This window comes from Ursus maritimus, unplaced genomic scaffold (genome assembly GCF_017311325.1).
Source record: "Ursus maritimus isolate PB19 unplaced genomic scaffold, ASM1731132v1 scaffold_8, whole genome shotgun sequence".
NCBI classification, from domain to species: domain Eukaryota; kingdom Metazoa; phylum Chordata; class Mammalia; order Carnivora; family Ursidae; genus Ursus; species Ursus maritimus.
The window spans coordinates 42,839,804-42,857,159 of record NW_024426996.1 but is presented as its reverse complement, the minus strand read 5'-3'; the positions used below and the strand labels follow the sequence as shown (position 1 = coordinate 42,857,159).

At 44.5% G+C, this 17,356-nt stretch overlaps 1 protein-coding gene and 1 long non-coding RNA gene across 6 annotated transcripts in view; one reads left to right on the top strand and one right to left on the bottom strand.

The window, feature by feature from the left end:
- The window catches only part of LOC103672721, a 61,939-nt gene extending 55,205 nt beyond the window's left edge, over positions 1–6,734 (bottom strand). Inside the window, exons 1-2 of the long non-coding RNA XR_571227.2 lie at positions 6,535–6,734; positions 5,521–5,596 (exon numbers count right to left, since the gene is read on the bottom strand). This is a non-coding gene — a long non-coding RNA (uncharacterized LOC103672721). The remainder of the gene's footprint in view (positions 1–5,520; positions 5,597–6,534) is intronic.
- Positions 6,735–7,141: 407 nt separating this feature from the next.
- DCUN1D4 (defective in cullin neddylation 1 domain containing 4) overlaps positions 7,142–17,356 on the top strand; it is a 67,197-nt gene continuing 56,982 nt past the window's right edge. For 2 of the 5 annotated variants that reach the window (XM_040625059.1, XM_040625058.1), the window contains exon 1: positions 7,142–7,283. In XM_040625059.1, the coding sequence (XP_040480993.1) occupies positions 7,259–7,283 (25 nt within the window). In that variant the 5' untranslated portion in view covers positions 7,142–7,258. Of the gene's footprint in view, positions 7,284–7,632; positions 7,755–12,574; positions 12,689–15,050; positions 15,070–17,356 lie in introns of those variants that run through there. The other 3 variants (XM_040625061.1, XM_040625062.1, XM_040625060.1) reach the window with 3 other exon arrangements.

Below are 17,356 nucleotides of genomic sequence, written 5' to 3'. Positions count from 1 at the left end.
GCACAAGCCTCCAAATTCTTTCCTTTTTCAATTCTGGAACCATAGGTACTTTTCTTAAATACTTGGATTCATTACTTTCTTCCCACAACATGGCTTCTGTGGTGACACCAACTGGGGGGTTCAGGTGTGAGCGTCAGGAGGCTTGTGGTAGCCGAGGCAGATGTAACCAGCTTGTAGGAGCTGGAATCTGCTTAGTCACACGTTTCTGACATCCCACATCCTCTTCCTTTCTAGAACGGGAAGTTCTTACTTCCATAACATGTTATCACCAAGGAAGTGAGCATATATTTTCCTCAGCTCCTGTCCTCCTCTTCCCTCCCCCACTTCCTACTGCTGCCTGCCGGGCTCCATCCACTCTCCCAGAATGCTTCACTTTGCCATAATGAGATGCTCGGCTGCTGTGCAGCCACCGACGTCTGGAGATGGATGGGGCCTCCTGTACTGCCCTGAGAGGGATGTTAAAAAGACATTGTATTCATGGAAGCAGGCTAGAAAAGGAGAGGAGAAATGAAGAGCCTGACAGCACACAGAAGCCATTGTACAAGTAAAATGGTTATTCTTTCTGCCCATACCATGCTAGCTGGAGGAACTGAAGCAATGGTATATTTATGAAAGTCACTATAAACGCCATGCATTGTTTAGATTCAATTGGAAAATTATACCTTCTGAGATTGAATTTAATGCCACATCATTAGGACTTGATTAGCTCAATGAGAATAAGGTGAAAATACCCAATTCAGAAAAGAACATGTGGTAACGAACACAGGTTTATTCAAATACTCTGTTAAATCCCTAGGCAGGTGTGATTTCCAAAAAAAATAAAAGGCCCTGGGTAAAAAAAAAGAAAGAAAGAAAAAAAGAAAAGTGCCAGTTTAAGCATTCTATAGTCATGCTGGAGAAAAAGATTAGCCAAAAAAAAAGAAAAAAAAATTGAAACACTGATGTCAAATCTCAGCAGAATTGGAAAATTCTTAGCTTTTCTGAGAGATCCCTAAAATGGCAGCTTCATAAAGAAGGAAACCCGGATTTTCTAGATAATTTAAAAACACAGACTCATTTACTTGACATAGCCCCAGGCATAAAAATTAGCCAACTGCACCTCATAAGGTTGCACGAAGTTCACAAGGAAGTATGTGAAAGCATCACATAATTGGTGCTCATGCATTTATTTCTGCTTCTCTCTCCCACTTTTATAAATGCTTGTACATATTGTATCAGATTTATCCCTTGAAGATATTATTCCCGTGTTTATAGATGGAGGAATTGAAGCCCAGACAAGTTTAATGCCTGCTCAAGCGTTTAAGTGGGAGGGTCTGCATCTTATTCCAGGCTGGCCCAAGGGTAATACTTAAAGAAACTTTGTCTCTGCTATAGCAGATTAAAAATCTTTTATACCAGTAACTGTGGCACTCAGGGAAAGGTAATATTACTTCAAAGGATAAGGAAGAGAAATTAGTCGCTATGGGAACACAATATGTGCCTCTATTTATGTAGAATTCCCTGTAATTTACTACAATCTGTTTAATTGTTTAGGAATTTCCCATATACATCTGAACTTCCAGTATCAATCAATTTTCATTAAGCTAGTTTTCAGAGAGTTTGAATGACACAGCATTGATACTGGGTACTCATTTTTTTTCTTTATTGTATAAAGTCTCACATTTTAGTTTCAAACTAGGCTAATTTCACATTGGTGGCTTGTCTTGGTGAAGAACGCTTTTGTCCCTAAATGTTCACTTTAAACTCTTTCTAGAAAGGAGAAAGGAAGCCAAGTTAATAAAACATAGTGACTGTGGAGTCAGGGACCAGCTTAGAGGAAAAGAAAGGTTTGGGATGACAAGCTAGCTGTGAGGGGGAAGGGTTGATTCAAGGATATGTTAAGTGCTGCAGCTACCAGGTATGGAACCAGGTACTTTTATGTGCTTTACTTATACTTACTCATTCACTTATTTCTCAAACATACCTATAAGGTAGTTCCTATTATTTTCACTATTTTGCAGATGAGGAAACCAAGACACCCAGAGATGTGAGATAATTTGTCTCAAGTGGTGGATTGTCTTCTTAAACCAATGGGTTTTTAATCCAGGCCATCTGGATTAAGCTTATGTTCTGCTTCAGAAAAAAATGTCAAAAGTGCGGCCATGGCTAAAAACGCCCAGTGTAGAGTTGGTTCCAGAAAGTTCCATCTCTTAAGGTCTTTTTTTTATTGTGGGAGTTACATTATTGCCTCAACAGAGGCTGATGGAAAAAAAACAAAAACAAAACAGAGGTTTGATGTACATTACAAACACACATGACAGGATATCAATTCTACAAGGTAACCTGGAGTGACTATAAGAGGTCACTTGTTTGTGTGTCATTGTCAGTGCCCATAAGAGGGGCAGGGGAAAAGGAAGCTGATGAAAGAAAAAGTGTAGTGAAAAGATATATGGCAAACTTTGCCATCTTTTCAGCTTGTCAATCATGACCAGTTTTGAGGTGAGACTGTCCCTGTTGGTGACAATGGAGGAAAATGTCTACTTCTATGCTTTTTCCATTAACCTAATAATTGGGACATGACTATATTATATAGGTATTGAAAAACAAAACCTCCATTTTTATTACCCTATTAGCATTTGGCAAGTGGCTATTGCAAAACTGTCTGTGTATATATGTGAAAAGCAGCATAAGTTACAGTGGCATTCTTATGAAATTAAAAGCTTAAGAGCTGAAACTGTTTCCCAGTAGCACAGGTCTCAATGGTTAAAAGGTTAATTCCAGTAGGCTGAAGAGGTGGCCCCTCCCACTGATCTATCAGAGTAGGGAACGTATTATATTCAGCAGAGCCTCATTAGATACTCTAGATAAATAATCTCATTAATAATATACCATGAAGTCGATAGTTGCTATTGAAATAAGGTCAAAAGGATAAAATAGATAAAAAGGATGGAGTAACATGGAAATAATCTTTCGGACTCATATTTTTCATAATATATATCTACAAAAGCAGCCTGAGTGTCTACAATACTCAACTCTAGATAAAGAGGCCAGGTTCCACTATCTTTTTTTTTTTTTAAGATTTTATTTATTTATTTGACAGAGAGAGACACAGCCAGCGAGAGAGGAAACACAAGCAGGGGGAGTGGGAGAGGAAGAAGCAAGCTCCCAGCGTAGGAGCCTGATGTGGGGCTCAATCCCAGGACCCCGGGATCACGCCCTGAGCCGAAGGCAGACAACTGAGCCACCCAGGCACCCCCAGGTTTCACTATCTTTTATTTTTTTTATTTTTTTTTTAAAGATTTTATTTTTATTTATTCGACAGAGATAGAGACAGCCAGCGAGAGAGGGAACACAAGCAGGGGGAGTGGGAGAGGAAGAAGCAGGCTCATAGCAGAGGAGCCTGATGTGGGGCTCGATCCCACAATGCCGGGATCACGCCCTGAGCCAAAGGCAGACGCTTAACCGCTGTGCCACCCAGGCGCCCCAAGGTTTCACTATTTTTTAAAAACACATTAACCTCCATATCATTGTATCTTTATAAGTAAATCTCTCAGGTATGGAGGGCATACATTAACCTGATTAAGAAGAGAGGGAACATTATAACACAGGGAGTTTGACCAATTAGGGACACAAATTCCTTATTAGCTAGGTGGCAAGTTACTGAACAGATTAGCCTCAATTAACTTATCTGTAACTTGGGGACAGTATTAGTACCTCCCTGGAGTGTCGTGAGGTTAGGTGGAATACTTTAACAAGCAAAGCACTATAAGAGTAGTGCCTATCACATGGGAAGCAACTAAAAAAAAAAAAAAAGTTGTCATCATTTGGTTTAGCAAACTCTCAGTTGATTATAAGTTTGGAGAAATAAACTATCCTGATCTCTACAGATATACTTAATTTTTTTTTTTTTTTTGGTTGTTTGTTTCCATGTAAACCCATGTAGCCTGACTTTTGGTAACTAGTAGATTTCTACATACTCTATCACTGCAGTCTGAGGCTGAATTAATCCCTCCCTGACATATGTTCTTTCCGGTTCTCTTCCAATTTTATCAAGGGCAAATTTATCTATTTGTCTATGCAGGCACAAGTTTATTTCAGTCTTAGGACTAGGCCATTCTCCACTCTGTATCCCCATCCCCAACACATGCAGAAAAGCATGCTATAGGTGGGATGTGTGGAATTTGGGAAAAAGTTTTACTCTACCATCATACTCCTAAGACACTTATTAATTTCCCCCACAAGGATCTGAATGTAAAGGCACAGAAGTATAACACTATTATCTTAGTAAACTTCCCCACAGAGATGAAGTTATTTGGAGATGGTACCAATGAGAAAAATTTAAATGTTCTGTTAAATATTGAAAAAATTCCTGTCGAATTTCATAAAAAAGAAGGCAGTATTCCAGCTATGAAGTATAGAACTTGTATTAGATTGCTATAATAACTCTCAAATGGGAAGGAAGAGTAGTTTACTCATCTTTGGAATTTGAAGCTTTGATATTGGTACAGGCGAAAGATCTGGTCTAGGAGTTGAGAAACCTGAGTTTAGTTACTGCCTTGTTATTAACTAGCCGAGTAACTTGGATTAGACCTTTAACTTCTTTGGATCTCAACTCTTATAATCTTGAAATGAGGAAGTCGGATTTTCCCAAGGCTTCTCCCAGATCTAAAATTTCACATTACAGTCAACATTCAGTTCATTTTAAGGAACAATAAAGTAGTGCCTATTATTTGAAAGCACTGTACTAGATGCTAGGGACATAAAGATAAATATAAGAAAAATTCCTGCCCTCAAAGGGTTATAGTCTTGAGGATTGTTAAAATGATGGAGTTGATACCTGCAGAATATTATGTAATCACTTAATTATACCTATTTTACTATTCATACAACATGTAGGGCACTGCATCTTAGCAGACTAAGAATGAGCTTAGCCCCTTGATCTTTAGGCTATAGTTGACCTACCAAAAAGATCTGTTTTAAATTACTCTCTAAGTCTGTTTTTCATTTGAAAAAAATGAAGTGATACTGACCTAACTGAAAGTGATGCTGAGAAATAACAAAGGTTGAACATTCTATATATTTTTGTGGACACCACGAGCCAGTGAAGTGCTGGGTGCTAGGGGCAAAGCAGGGGGCAGGTCGCTCATGTAGCTTAGCCATTATATACATTATTATCAAGTTTGCTGCAAATAAATCAGTATAGTAAATGGCTACCTAAAACAAATTAATTGTGGGCTTATTTTAATTTGGAGGTGTCAAGAAGCAAACACATTTCTGTGCAAAACAACAATTGTGTCTCAGTCCCTGAAGTACCATGATCAATAAAAAACATACAAATATTTTATGTATAAAATACTATGATTTGTGTAAGCTCTATATAATTTATTACTTCCTAGATATAGAATAGGTTGAAAATATAAATGAAATGAAAACATAAATAGGATAAAGAATGCAGGAGCAGCTCTTCTGTTCAGAGTAAGGAGGGACTTTCTTAGAATTAGAATGGCCTATTTCAAAGTCCAGAGGTACAGAGGTACTTACCCATCTCTGTGAGGCCCAGCTGACGTACCTGCCAGGTTAAAGGTCACCAGTATGGATGAGAATCTTGAGAAGAAACCTAAAGTGGATAAATTCAGGTCAATTATGAGATTCTATGATTAGGCAACGTGATTCATAAATATTTGAATGATAGAAATATGATAAATATAAAATTATAAGGATGTAATTTACCCATGAGACATTAGGGATTAAGAGGGATGGAGTATACTACAACAGGAGTGGTATGGGACAGAGGAACTGGTTTGATCCTGTTCTTTCAAAATATCTTGGTTTTGTGACATTTATCCTCTGATTTGAAACGCAAATTTCAGAACCCTGAAGCTCAAAAGCCTTGGCTGAAGAAATCTAAAACCAAAATGACTAATGTTTTGTTACCAATCGTTTGTGGTGTAATCTGTTCCTCGAGGAGGTGTGTAATGCCCTGGCTGTAGGTTGGGGCAGGGCCTTGGGATACAGGTTAAATGGTGTATGTGTCCTGTGATTGGGATAGGAGGGGGCTATCCTCCCTAAATATCTCAAAATATTTTTCTGCTACATTACGTTTAAGTGTGATGAGTTGGTTGGAAAGCGTTGAGAAAAGTGGTTGCAGCTCGTGAAAACGGTGCGAATTTTTGACTTAGGAAACTCAATGGTCCTAAGAATTCACTTAAATTAACACCTTTTGACAAGTAACAGCCAAATGAGGCCCACTCAGCGTCAGTGAATTAGATTCAGGCTAGGTGTCCTCAAGGGCTCAGCACCTACCCTCTGGACTTGCCAATGTGCCAGACGGAGCCCAAAGCTCAGAGCGTGGCCCTGATTTCCTCTATGCTGTGTGGGACGTATACAGATATGTGTATGACGGACAATGCCTGTAGCATTAGAAGCCTTTAGAACAGCCCACTTGTGACCAAGGGGGAAGACCTGTGGTGATTCTCAAAGAGACGCGCATTTCGAAAACGGGGAGAGGACGGATTGTTGTAATTGTTGTACAAGAAATGGGAATTTGTTCCTCACCCGAGGGTTTGCTGGAAAGGAGGACGCGGCGATTCTTTATCCAGTTTCCAGTAGTAGGAAACACGAAGCAGAAGTCCCAGTCCAAGTTCGGAGCGGACTGGACTCCTGCTGAGAACCGCTCTGAGGTGTGCGAAACAAGTGGGAGACCCAAGTAGGGGGTGACTTCCCTACTCCTTGAAGCAGGACACAAGCTACCCCAACTGTGCTTTCCCTTCTTGGCTCTTCGCGGAACACCACGCGTGCTTTGTTTCAGAAGCCGACCCATCTTTCTCGGTTGGTCTGCAGCTCCACCAATCCCGCCCGTGACGGGGCGGGGCTTCAGGGTCAAGGTGGACCAATTCCCCAGCCTCGCCCCTACACGCGCTTTCGGACCCCCGGGGATGAGTGACAGCAGCCGGGTCCAACCTGCTGCTCCAGACCGTGGCCTCGGCCAGGGGCGGGGCGTTACAGGGACGAGGCGCCAGGGCCAATTGCATTGGACCTCAAGGGGCGGGGCCTCTTTGCCAGCTCTTGACCGGCGCTCTCCGCACTCCTTTTGTCAAATGAGAGACGCAGAGGGGCGGTCCCTCAACCGAAGTTCAGCCAATGGTTGGAGCCGAGGTGGGCGGGCCGGGTGTGCTGGCGGCTGGTCCTCAGCTCCAAGCCGAGGTGCGGCGAGCCGGTGGGGGGACCGCGAGGCGAGCGCGGGAGCCTGGGCGGCGAGTGGGGTGTGAGCTGCCCGAAAATGCACTCGGATGCCGCCGCTGTCAGTGAGTAACAGAGAGCGAGCGGGCCGGGGCCGAGCGGTTGCCAACACTCTCCACTCCGCTCCCGCAGTCCCCGCCCCGCTCCTCCTGTCCCGAAACGCGCCGGGAGCCCCTGCCCGGGAGCCACCCCTTCCCCTCTCGGGGCCGGGCCGGGGCGGGCGGTGACGCTGCGGGCGGCGCGGGGCGGGGGCGGGCCTGGGGGGGAAGGGGCCGGCCTGCCGGGGGAGGGCGGAGGTGAGGGGGGTGGGGACTGGCTCCTTTTCAGTGTTGGGGGCAGGGGGGGGCGGGACGTGCGATGAAGGGCTGGGACCGGAGTGCCTGGGGTGAATGGAGGTGGAGGCGGCGGCGGGCGCTAGCGGGCAGGGCCGGGGGTGGCACCGGCGCGGGCAGAGAGAGAGGGAGCGAGCGAGCGGGGTGCAGGGGTGAGGATTTCCTAGGGGCTGAGCGGTGCGGGCGGCTCCGTGAGAAAGGCGGGTGAGTGCTAGGGGAGCGCGGGGGCGGGGACAATGGGAAGAAGGGCTGGATGGCGGGGGTGGGGGGGAACAATGCGGTGGGGGAATGGGGGTAGCGGCCGAGCAGGGCAGGAGGGCGGGCACGGAGATGAGGGCTGATGTAACGGGAGAGCGAGGTGGTGGGAGGGATTGGGGTGTGATGGGATAGTTGGGGAGTCCGGCGGGCGGGAGAGGTATAGGAAGGGTGGTGGGGTAACTGGGAGTGGTGCGAGGGGACAGACGTTGGGGTAATAGGATTGAGCAGGTGTTGGGAAGAGAGGGTAATTGGGAGTGAGAGGAGAGAGAGGAGGCGAGGGTTTGGGGTGACAGGATGGGGGCAGGGGTAGAGGAGGTGCGATGGGGGTGTAGAGCTAGTTGGGAGGAAAGGGGGGGTTGGGAGGGGCCAGGGCAGGGGAGGACTGTCAAGTCCAGATTCGGTCCGCGCGGGGCTCGGTGGGGGGGAGGGAAGGTGTCAGACTATGTTTTCTGGGAGGTGTTCCTCCCCCGGATCAAGACAGGGTCCGTGGAAGGGGGAGCCCTGAGCTTCGGGGTGCGGGGAGTGGAGGGGGCGGGGCTGAGGTGGAGGGGGTGGGGAGGTGCCCTGAGGTTGGAGCTGGCCGCGGTTCCCCCAGAGCGGCGGGAAGCGAGGTCAGCGCTGGCGCGGGCTCTGGCTGCGGGACTGGGAGGCGGGGCCGGGGCGCGGGCTGCGGGTTTTCCGCGGCGGGATCCGGAGGGGTCGGACCCTGGAGACCGGGTGGGGAGTTTTGCGCAGGGGAGGTGTTGGGGTCCCAGGCAATCCGTGGGATTGGCAGTCTGTGACGCAGTTGTCTAATTTCTGGTCGTCAGGTGTGGGCGCTGATGCCTGGGGACCCGCTTCCCTGCAGGGAGGGCCGGGCCAGAGGCCCCGCGTAGCGCCCGCTGGGCGCGACCTCTGCCAAGCTTGCGGGGAGGACGCTTTAGGGGTTTCCTTTAGGGTCTGGCTCTAGTGGCCGGGTGTGAAGGGGAAAGGCGGTCGCGCGGAATTCTGGGACTTGTAGTCCGCGCCGCGCGGGGCCGCGGTTGGGTTGGGTGCACGTGGGTAACTGTGGAAACGAGTCCCAGAATGCAGCGCGCCTCTCGGAGCCTCCCGGCTCGCTAACTCGTGCTTTATTCCCCGCGGATCCGAGCGCGCTCTTGGGAGCCTCTCTCATCCCCTGGGACTGGAGCGATTCACTGGACCTTCTCCCTGTGTCAGCGGGAGGGGGAGAACCAAGCCAAACGCAGTCCTTTCACACTTGTGTTCTTGATTCCCGAGTTGATTACTTCCCCCTGCATTTGGTGGCGTTACTTGTAGAGTAAATGCTTAGTCTTTTACCATCTAGCACATAGGTTTGGAGAAACATTCAAGATGCAGCACAGTCTAAAGCAGAGTTTAGGATGCTGTATTTATTGTGGCATTCAGTGTATGTAAATAGCAGGTTAAAAGGTTTCCTCTTAGGTAAATCTGGGACTGCAGTGGAGACCCATGTAACCCTTGTGAAGATAATATAGATTATATGTTTTTTTGGACTGCCCAAAGATAGGACTTTTTGAAAGAAGATGGTCTTGAAATGAGTTGAGTGATGGAGGCGGCTTAATGGAATTTAGGGTGGAACTGTACCCATTCATAAAGCCAGCATGAAGTTGAGCAAAGGGAATATAGGATGTCTTCAGTTTTCAAGGGAACGTGGGAAGCAAATGAGGGTAGCAGAGGGTAAACTCGGTGGGCGACCTTAAGAGGTTTTGTGTTTTTGTTTTTAGCCGCGGCTGTAACTCTTTTCTCTTTGCCTCTTTAATATTAGAGACCATCCTCTCAGTCTGTAGATGCCCCAAACGCCACATCCTTTTCCAGTTCCCATTACCATTTATATGCTGAATTTGTACATTGCAGAATCTGTTATGTAGAGGGCCATAAGATTAGCTCAGAGATGACAGACTATTTTTATGTGATATATAAGGTATTATGAAACTGTTGGTAGCATAGTCACTAGAAGAATATTATAATGACCCTAACAATAAAATTTTACCCAAAAGTCCTAAAATTTGGAAATCTTTTAGTATGGTTACAAATATACTGAACTTGCATACTTGATTAAGTGATTAATGATTAAATGATGGCCAAAAAATTGGGCAATGTATGGTTTTTTCAGGAAAAGATTTCTGTCCATCTTATGTTTTAATCTTATGATGAAATATTCAGGAAGCCCTTTGTGATATGTAAATATGTAATATGGACATGTTTTTTTAAAATATGCACTTAATGCTGGAATTTGTTCATATAAAGCGTAAGGTGTACAAGGTTGAAAACGAGTTATAATTGTCAGATGGTGTTTTAAAGAAAATATTAGGCTAGTAATTTCTTTCCCTTTTTATTTTTGTTACATCCCAAAGGGCAGGTGCCCTTTACACACACAATCCCCCTCTCCTCCAGCTCCCCACACCCTAGGTTTCTAAACATGATCAGCTTCTACTTTATGCTGTGGATTTTAGGCTCCTCTGATTTTTGGCCTTTGGGGAGGTCCTTTATTTCCATGTGAACTTAGCTATGCATTTAAACAGATGTTTCTTATGCTTTACCTGGAATTTTTTCACTGTTTTATATTGGGAAGGATTTTTAAGTTATAACATTGCCAGAAAAGAAAGTCTCCCTCATTTTCTCCACCCTAGAGGACTTCTGTACATATACTCTTTCCTTCCTTTGTTCTTGCCTCCAGGAAGTGCCCCTATCAATACTTGATCATGGTTTTTCAAATGTTACCTATCATTACATCCCTTTCTGTTTTTATCTTCAGCTGCTCCCAGCAGCTCTTATAGCTTACTGCTTTCTTCCTGACTAATAATACATGTTTGCATTTTCTCATCTCAATAATAGTGATCTTGTTAGCTCAGCAGAATAAAAATCAGCCTGTCAGAAACTGACCTCATGATTTGATCACTGTTGTATCCATTATTGGCGAGTAACAATACCCAACTAAAAATGGCATAAATAATAGAACTTATTATTGTCCAGTAGCAAGAAGTGTGGAGAATAGATGGTTGTAAGGGTGGGGCAGTGTCTGAATGATGTGTTCGAAGACTCTAGGCTCTTTGCATCCTTTTATTCCTCTATTTTTTTTAGTATTTTGGCTTATAGAAAGCCTCAGGCTCATTGCTTCATGTTGGCAGTGTGGTTGCTGCGGCCGCAGACATCATGCCTGTGTGAGACAGGGAAGGAAGGAAGATATTTTCTTACAACTCCCTCTTAGCATAGAGGAGTCTTCTAGAAGGTCACCTTGGAGACTTCCCCTTCAGTTTCATTGGGTAGAACTGATTTCATGGCACTGCTGCTTGTAAGGTAGGTTGAAAAAGTGGAAGTCTGGCATTTTTCAGCTGCTTCTGTGAGATGTGGCCTTTGCTAGGGTAGAAGAACAGTGAGGAGAATGCTCTGGGTTGGCAGCCTACAGGTTATATACCTGAGCCGGATACTTTGTCCAGCTATCTCTGGTTTGATCTCAATCTTTTTTTAATCTGTTGATTTATTTTCTGCTTCATTTAAAAATAATTAAAGGTGACTTACTACGTATAGATAAAAGCCTGTGAAGAGAAGGAAAACGGGCACCAGGGTGGCTCAGTTGGTTAAGCTTCCGACTCTTGATTTCGGCTCTGGTCATGATCTTGGGGTTGTGAGATCAAGCCCAGGGTCAGGCTCGGCACTCAGCGTGACATCTACATGACATCTACTTGGGATTCTCTCTCTCCCTGTGCCTCTCCTCTGTCTTTTTCTGTCAAATAAATTTAAAAAAGAGAAGGAAAATAAATGTTAGATTTACAGGATGCACATAAATGCTCGCCTTATGTTAGAAATAGGCCATCCCATATATTTGGCTCTGGGCTTCCTAGTAGACAAAACAAAGAGGAAAACAGGACTAATTAACTGTATTCATTTGGTGAATGAAGCCGCAGTTCATTTAATAACCCAAGGTAGAAGCCAAGGCATTTCTCATCCTCTCTCTCCCTGGCTGGCGGTAAGTGCTGACTGCATCTCCTCTCCTCCCTTGCCACGCTCTCCTACCAGTTGCCATCACTCTAGGGCTCACCCATCTTTTCTTGTGTTAATCCTCAGTAATCCTTTTGCTAGCCTCAGCCTCCTCTCACTTTGTCCTCTTCATCGCTAGTTAAGTCATCTTTGTCCTTAGGATGGCCCCACACAAAACCTTGAGGGCTCCTGTTTGCTTAATGAAATAGAGACTCCTCAGAACCTGGGGTTGAGTCACCTTGTGCAGTTTAAGCTCAGTTTCTTCCCCCCAGACTGTGGCCTTTCTGCCTACTGCCCTCAGCACTACTCCAGAGCTGGTCTTTACTGGGTTCCTGTTCCTCTCTAGCGGACTCACCCTCTCCCTCCGTTGAATCTCCAAAGTAGGATTTACTTCTGTTCTCAGGTCTATCTAATATAACAATAGCTGCTCCTTTACTTATTTGTCCCCTCCCCAAGTAGATTATTACCCCCTTGAGATCTGGGACTGTCTTGTTTAGTATCCATTTTATCATCCAGGATGGCACTTTGTTTAGGTCCTCAAATATGTATTGAATTGCACTTAAATGGTCAACTCTTAAATAGTGAATTATCTGGAAAATTTTAATTCTCCCTCCTTCCATTTAGCAGGCTTCTGAGTCATCTTTCATTATCTTCAGATTTTTCTTCAGGGAATACAAACTTTCACTGATTCATTCTATCTTTTTTGACAAAGTCAGCCATAAGCAAACCAATTTAAATAATATTTCTTTTTAAATACTTGCAGATACCAGTTTTGAAGAATGTGTGAGGCGTGGAGAAATTCTCAAGGAGAAAGTAAAATGCTGGTGATGTACTAAGGGGCCAGGAGTCTGTGTGTGAAAATGCATGCTTCCATTTCAGATCTGGTGTGTAAGTCTTAATGTAGTTGAGACTTGACAGGTCAGACATTACCCCTCTATTTGTTTTATGACCAGATTCTGGTCCTTAGGGTTTATTTCATAATGTTAACTATACATTGAGATTGCTGGAAGGCTTTCTTCATTTAGAAAATGAACCTTGTTGGTTGGAGGTGAATTTTCTGATTACCAGACATTGATGCGGATCTCTTTCTATAGTTGATCATCTTGAATTAGTGTTAATAGCTTTTCATAGCTTGTTCTTTTTCTTATTCTCAGATTCAGGTTAGGAGAAGTTCCTCTTGAGAATTATTCTTTTAAGCAGAACAACATTTAAAAGATATGCTTTAAGTAGAAAAAGATACTGAAATGCATTTTAAATAGAATCATGTATTTTAGTGATCGTTGCCTTACTGTTTCAGAGCTAAGGACTTTTTTTCTTCTCTTGTGTCCTTTATTCTAGGAGACAGAGTATTTGCTACTCCAGGTTTGAATTATTTTTCTTTTAATTAGAAAACACCCTTAATGAGTCATTTTCAATTTAGAAAGGTAGGCTTGTAGTTTCTGAAACCAACTAATATACTGAGTACAACACTAAATATGAAAAAGACTCCCACCCTCCCCAGATAGCATTGCCTCTGGATAGGATTCCTTTAGTTCCCTCTTTGAGGATTTTTTTTGTTGTAAATATTTTTTTGAAAACCTTTTATTACTTGCTGGCCTGTATCGCTAGTTTTCCCAGAGATGGCCTGTCATCTGTTTGTGTTAATGATGGGCATTGTCAGTCTTCAAGTGCCCTGGCTGTTTCTCTGATTGGGAAATTCCTACCTTTGCAGGCCAGGCTGTTCAGACACACCCACCAGAGTGTGAATCTGAAGCTGGAGGCAAGTGTTGGAAAGAAGGCAGGAGTGCCTGGAGGCCATTTGGAGAGGATGAACAGTGGGGGGCAGCTGCTGGCTGTGGTCCCCGGGCCAGGCCAGTTCTGGCCGTGACATGTGTTCTGCTGTGTGCCCTTAAGTTGTGTGACTTGGTTTTCTGGATTTCCTAGACATTCTGTGAATTATCCAATGGCCCTTTAAAAAAAGAAATCGCTATTCTGTTATATTAGTTTGTTGGTTTCAGATGCTCGAAACTAAGAATTCTGACAAATTCAGCATCTGTACCTGTCACTGGTCAATACGTGGCAGAGGCCCTCGTGGAGAAGAGCAGTGATGTGCCCTTCCACCCTAACTGGACTCTGCTCAGGGTGCTAGAGTCCTGATCCGAGGTTACCCAGAGGACGGAAGCAGCACACCGTGTTGGTTGTGGCCGCTGCCTTTGCCAGTGTTCAGGCAGGCTCTGAGCCACACATCGGCCACCCTGCTGGATCTCATTATACAGAGCTCTTCACTGCCTGTCTTCTTCTATAATCACCTCTTTGTCCTTTAAAAGAAAAGAGGAAGAGAGGTGTGATACCAGGAGCTAATGCCTAACTTCTAGTGCGCCTTCTGGATCTAATTTGGGAGTATTAGCTCTGGAAATATTCTTTGTGCCTTTTTTGGGTAGAATATTTAGTTAAAATTCCTATCTGGTAGTCTTTATTGCTTTCAGTATTTATTATCATATACGTACTATAAAATTATACCTATTTTAAGTGTACAGCTTGATGAATTTTGATAAATATCTCTACTGGTATAACCACTACTAAAATTAAGCTATAGAACATTTTCATGACCCCCAAAAGTTCCCTTGTGCCCCCTTACAGTCTGTACTCCACCTCCTACCACAATTTTTGGCTTTTTAACATATGTCACCTTAGGCTACCTCCATGTTAGTTGATGATTTGTCATTTTGCTGTTCGTAGGGATATTACAGTATAAAAAGGTGTGATAAATCTCTCCTCCTTTTTTTTCTGAACTATTAAGTCCGAAGAAAAACTATCAGTGCTGTATAAATTATAAATCTGGTGATGCTTTACCACATGGAACTGTCTAGAGTGAAATGACTTGTTCTTTTGAAGTTTTCCAGTGGATGGCTGTTCCGTATGGCCCAAAGACATAGGTATGGCCCAAAGACATAGAACGCTAGGATTTGCTCCATGGATATAATCATGTCTCTTAATTATTATCTGGGTCAGGTTGGGAGACAAGTAATAGTTCAGTGTGGGCCCTAGAGTCCAATTGGCTGTAGACCCAGATCCTTGCTCTGTTACGTATTAGCTGTGCGACCTTGGGTAAGTTACTCATCGGTTCCTCTGTGCACGCTTCAGAGTCCTCACGCATAAAGCATGCCTGCTGCACAGCATGGAGTTGTTCAGTCAACAGTGTTTATTGAGCATCTGCCATGTACCAGGCCCTGTTCTTCATCTCTCGTGAAGTTCTCCTTCTGGCACACGGGAGGGAACCTATAAGGTAAATCATATAGTATGTCGGATAGTTGTAAGTTCTGTAAGGAAGAATGAAGCAGGGGGTGGGGCACACGGGTGTGTGAGCAAGGCAGGGAGAGGAATGGAGGATGTTGTGGTTTTTAATAGCAGGGTCAGGTTTTAAGTTAAGACCTGAAGGGAGATGGGCATTCCAGGCAGTGGGAAGATGAATGCAGGGGCTCTGAGGGGGAGCAGGCCTGTAATAGGAATCGCTGAGAGGCTGGTGTGCTTGGAGTGGAGTGGGGAGCTGGGCAGAGAGAAAGAAATAAGAGGCAAGATCAGAGCGATCCCAAGGATTAAATGAGATAATACATACAGAGAGAAGTGCTTGGCTCTCTTCTGTTTTTGTTGCTAATGGTTGCTGTGTAATGACGCTGTTTTCATTAGGCTTTAAAAGGAGACCCTCGAGAGGAAGAGAGGTTATCAGAAAGAACCAAATGAGGCATTCCCTCACTTAGTCATTCACCAAACATTTGAGAGTTTCTTGTTGCCAGGCATTGCTGTAACACATGGGACTGGGTGTGGGGGGTTGGGTCCCTGTGTCTAAGGAGCTGCTTCCAGCGGCTTTAGTGGTGCAGGCAGAGAAGTAATGGACAGCTGGAGTATGGCACGATGGCAGCTAGGTTAGTTGGATGCCCAGAGTGCTTCGGAAACAAATTAAAATTAGACTTCATGGAAGGGTTAGCATTTATTGTGTGGGTTTCACTTTAAAAGTTTTCTGCTGTGAAAAAAAAGATTTGTGTGTGTCTGCGGGGGTGAAGTGGGAGAGTGCTCTCAGCAGAGGGGACTGCATGGGTGAAAGTACTGAGAACTGGGGCTGTAGAAAGGGAGTTTGGTGGGCTGGGGTGAAGGGGGTAAGATGGGGAGGGTGGGTAGGAGCCCTACGGCGAAGGGCTGAGAAGAGGGCCCAGGGAGAGTTTATGAGTAGGAAGGAAAGGAGAGGAGGAAAGCAAGAAGTCAGAGAAGGTGGGGAGCAGGGAGTGAGGAGGAACAAGGGAGGGGTGGGGAGGGGCTGACACATGTTTGGTGATTATTATTGGGCTGTTCCAGCTGCTTTGCCTGTGTTAATGCATTCGATCCTCACAACAACCCTCTGAAGCAGGTTGTATCCTGTTACTACCCCATTTTACAGATGAGTAAGTTGAGGTGCGGAAAGGTTAACTGATCCTCTCAAGGTCACACAGCTTCTAAGTGGTGAATTGAGATTCTAACTTAGGCATTCTGACTCCAGGGTCTAGGTGCCCCACCACTGCCAGTGAAATAATACTCAACATTTTATTTTTGCCTTTGGTTTAATCCTTACGGTAGCCCTGCAGGTATATTGGAATTCCCTATTTTGTCTTTGGCCTATGAATGAGGATGGCAGAGCCAGCTCATCTGATCATCTCCATTTTGCTTTTGGTTCTTTAGTTCTTGGAATGGGCCTCAGTGACATCAGGATATAGGAGGAATTCCTTCTTTCCCATCCCTTCTGTGCCCTGGTTTCTGCCATCTTCCTCTCAATGACAGGCATTTAAAAGCTAATTCTAGCTGGGGAACTGATCGTGTTAAAGAAAAGTATTGCATACCTTTTCTTAACTCACTAATGACGCAGTCATTTTAGTCTTCTTAGATCTTAATTTTAAATGGACCAGTGTTAACTACTTCTTAAATACACTTTTTATATTCTTTGCAAATATAGGAGATACCTGCTGACATTGCAGAAAAGCTAGAAAACAGAAGACTTTTAGGGCGCCTGGGTGGCGCGATCAGTTAAGCGTCCGACTCCTGGTTTTGGCTCAGGTGGTGATCTCGGGGTCCTGAGATCTAAGCTTCGTTGAGCTCTGTGCTCAGTAGGAATCTGCTTATGATTCTCTTTCCCTCTCTCTCTGCCACTCTCCCTACTTGGTGCGTGCTGTCTCTCTGAAATAAATTAATTAATTTTAACCAAAAAACCCCCCCAAATCCCTTACCCTTTAATAGAGCTACTAACATGTTTTTGTGTAACATCTTTGAAATTATTTTCTTCTTTTTTTCTTCTTCTCTGTAGTTGAGATTAAGGCTTTTTTTTTTTTTTTTAAGATTTTATTTATTGATTTGACAGAGAGAGACAGCCAGCGAGAGAGGGAACACAGGCAGGGGGAGTGGGAGAGGAAGAAGCAGGCTCCCAGCGGAGGAGCCTGATGTGGGGCTTGATCCCAGGACTCTGGGATCACGCCCTGAGCCGAAGGCAGACGCTTAATGACTGCACCACCCAGGCACCTCTGAGATTAAGGCTTTTTTCCCTTTAATAT